General features: G+C 35.2%; 1 protein-coding gene across 1 annotated transcript; it reads right to left on the bottom strand.

Moving 5' to 3' along the window:
* Window positions 1-763: 763 nt before the first annotated feature.
* LOC137321403 (trace amine-associated receptor 1-like) lies at window positions 764-1804 on the bottom strand. The gene has a single exon (XM_067983791.1). It carries the CDS (start codon window positions 1802-1804, stop codon window positions 764-766), a length of 1041 nt encoding a protein of 346 aa, XP_067839892.1.
* Window positions 1805-3202: the final 1398 nt, after the last annotated feature.

The raw sequence follows: 3202 nt of genomic DNA, 5'->3' as shown, positions 1-3202 counted from the left end.
CTCACAGGGAGCCTATTCAAATTGTTGAGAGGGAAATAGTGCTTAAAGTCAAAACTGTTACGTATATGCTGTCTGACCCCATATTTTAAAAAAAGATAGGCTGGTAGTGTTGTATGTGATGAATTAAATTGCACTTTTTCCTGAAATATTGAAAAGCCCGTGGGGGAGGAATTTAACTCGGGCCGCCAGGTGGGAACAGGATAGTACCAGCCCTAAAATCATAGTACTGCACTTACCCTCCCACATTCCTGCTCGCTGCCATTTACCCATGGGCCTTTACAAGGGTGGCCCAGGCGTCTGCTTGAATCAGGCTGGAGCCTCATTAAAGTATGGCAATCAAGATCCTATGGTGTACGTAGAACCCCAATGCAATTTTGAGGTACAAATGGGTGGTCTGCCATGCATGTAAGACCACTGCAGTTATAATGGGCGGTGAGTGGCTTAAGCAGTGATCCTTAAAGAGACCGCCGCTGGCTGTTCCTAAAATGATCCGGAATTTTTTTTTCTGTTATGGTTTTGTGGAGTCAGGAGCAGACGAGCTGCAGTGGGATTCCTGTTCAGGATGTGTAGCTAGCTGGTGGCATGGAAGTGAGGCTTGGGCTTCTAAATGGCACAAGAGCGGCAGGCATTAAAATTAATTCTCATAAGTTTATATTCACAACAATTAGAAATGTTTTAAAACATTACCGGTGCAAACTAGACAAAGTGACAAATAGCTTGTTTACTATCCACTTTTACACGCTGTTTACTATTTGTTTATATTTTAGTCATAGGAAAAGTCCATTCTAGAAGAAATAGGTTTAAATATTTTGCAAGTCCAAATGATTATTACAGCTTTTCTAAACCAGGAATAGAAGAATCCATAGATTATGGGATTGAATGCAGAATTCAAGTAACCAAACCAAACAAGAGCGTCAAACAAAACAGGCGGGGTTGAATAATTGACAAATGCGTCTATTGTGTTGCAAATGAAAAATGGAGACCAACAAATCAGGAACACACCCATCACTATTCCTAGAGTTTTGGCAGCTTTTCTTTCGTTGTTTCGTGAAAATCTACTTTTGTTTTCATTAATACTTTGAATTTGATTTGTTATTTTCTTTATGCTTCTGACCTGTTTTATAGCCACAAAATAAATCTTACAATAAATACACAACATGGTGACTCCTGGGATGTAAAAGGAAATCATTGAGGCAACCACCCCTGATATTTCACTAAATATAAGCGTGCAGCTCCCATAGCAAGCAATATTATCGATATAAAATTCCTCAATTCCTCTTATATTTAATTCTAAAAAGATTAAGACAAAAGCAAATACAGCTGAAACAGCCCAACTAATGAAGATCATCATCTGCACTGAGAAAAAAGTCATTCTTATTTTGTACCTCAGTGGATCACATACTGCATAGTAACGGTCAATAGAGATGAAACACAGATGTAATATTGAAACTGTACTGAGCATAACATCACAACTGGAGTGAATCTTGCAAAACAACTGCCCTAAATACCAACACGATTCTACAGATCTCACCATACTGTAAGGCATCACCACACATCCCAGCAGAAAGTCAGCAGTAGCCAAAGAAAGAATAAGATAATTAGTGGGCGTGCGAAGGCGTTTGAAATGGGAAATTGAAATGATGAGTAACATGTTACCGATGACAGTAAAGAGAATTGTTAACAGCATAAATATATACATTAAAAACCGAAGGCTGTTTGATCGGGTTGCTTTAGGGCAAGATCCATTTACAAATTCATAACAGTATTGAACAGTTTCTGTTCTCTCAAAGAGACTTGTGTCCATTGTACTTCCTTTTAAAGGCTCGTCAGTATTTGATTTCTCAATCTAGTCCTAAACCTTTATTGAAGTCTGTACTTCACTGCTTCTCCTCTTCATCACATCAACCTCACTTCCACATGCACTAGAAGAGGTGCAAAATAAAAACAAATAATATATATATTTCAATTCCATTATTTACTATAACAAGCTAAAATATTTGGAATGCCACAAGTTTATGTAAATTAAACAATCCTTTATGAGTTATTAAGTAGAATCTGACATGTTAGAAATACTAGTCTTTTTACCATAGTGTATTACTTTTTTTCCAAAATATGTTTGATTTTATTTCAAACATCAGAACAACCTCTTGACATTATGGGTGATATGTGCCCAATCTAGTAGCAATATTACTGATTTCTACCCAGCATAAATAGATCAGTATTAGGTTTGATCAACAAACCTGATACTTTGTATAGAAACAGTCTAATTAAATGTTCTTAGGCAAATACTTGGTTAATATCAGTCTCATATCCAAATGACAGCCTCTGTAATAGGTTTTATTTGCTGCATAGAAAAAAGTGTGTGATTGAAGAAATTATATTATCCAAGTAGACAAATTGTGTTTAAAATCCTACAATATTTTGTAACAGCATTTGTATTCATAAAGTATAGATATAATAAGATATATATGGATTATCTTACCTTTATTTTATAAACATATTTATGGAAATCCTCTTTTGTCTGAGATGCATATTCATTTTAACTGCATTCTTTCTGTGTCCACAATGGTTTAATTCTCATTCATCCCAATGTCTGAAGTTGATAATCTGTGGGGCAAGTTGTGTTTAAGTACAGTTAGATGTGTAGGTATTTATCACATAACAATAAATGATATATTATTTAAGTAAACACAATAGATGTCCATTTTTCCACGTATTATGATTTGTTTTATTTTACATAATGAGATATACCTCATACAGTGATAGTTAATGCATTGCAATATTTAAGTTGTAACAGAAATTACAGCTATTGATTTTCTTAACCAACAAACATTTTGGAAAATCTACTTTTATTTTAAAGGGCATTTGAACATCTCACTCTTAGTGGTCTGCCTTCATTGGTAAAGTTATTTATTAAATCCTAAAATAATTTTAACATGAAAATGTTGCTTTTGAAATGTTGTATAAATTACAGTTAGTACGGAAGTGCCACATGTTGAACAGTGTAATTGACTTTTGAACTCAAGAGACTGATATTAACCAAGTATTTTCCTAAGAACATTTAATTATATGGTTTCTATACAAAAACCTGATACTGATCTATTTATGTTGTGTGGGAATCAGTAATATTGGGCTCGATTTTAGGGTCGGGTTTCCGGCGGGTTCCCAGCGGGGTGGCCCCGAAAATCCCGATCTCCGGTCA

Source organism: Heptranchias perlo, chromosome 5 (genome assembly GCF_035084215.1).
Source record: "Heptranchias perlo isolate sHepPer1 chromosome 5, sHepPer1.hap1, whole genome shotgun sequence".
In the NCBI taxonomy this organism is placed as follows: domain Eukaryota; kingdom Metazoa; phylum Chordata; class Chondrichthyes; order Hexanchiformes; family Hexanchidae; genus Heptranchias; species Heptranchias perlo.
Note: the sequence above shows the minus strand (reverse complement) of the source record. Positions and strands in the feature narration are given on the sequence as shown.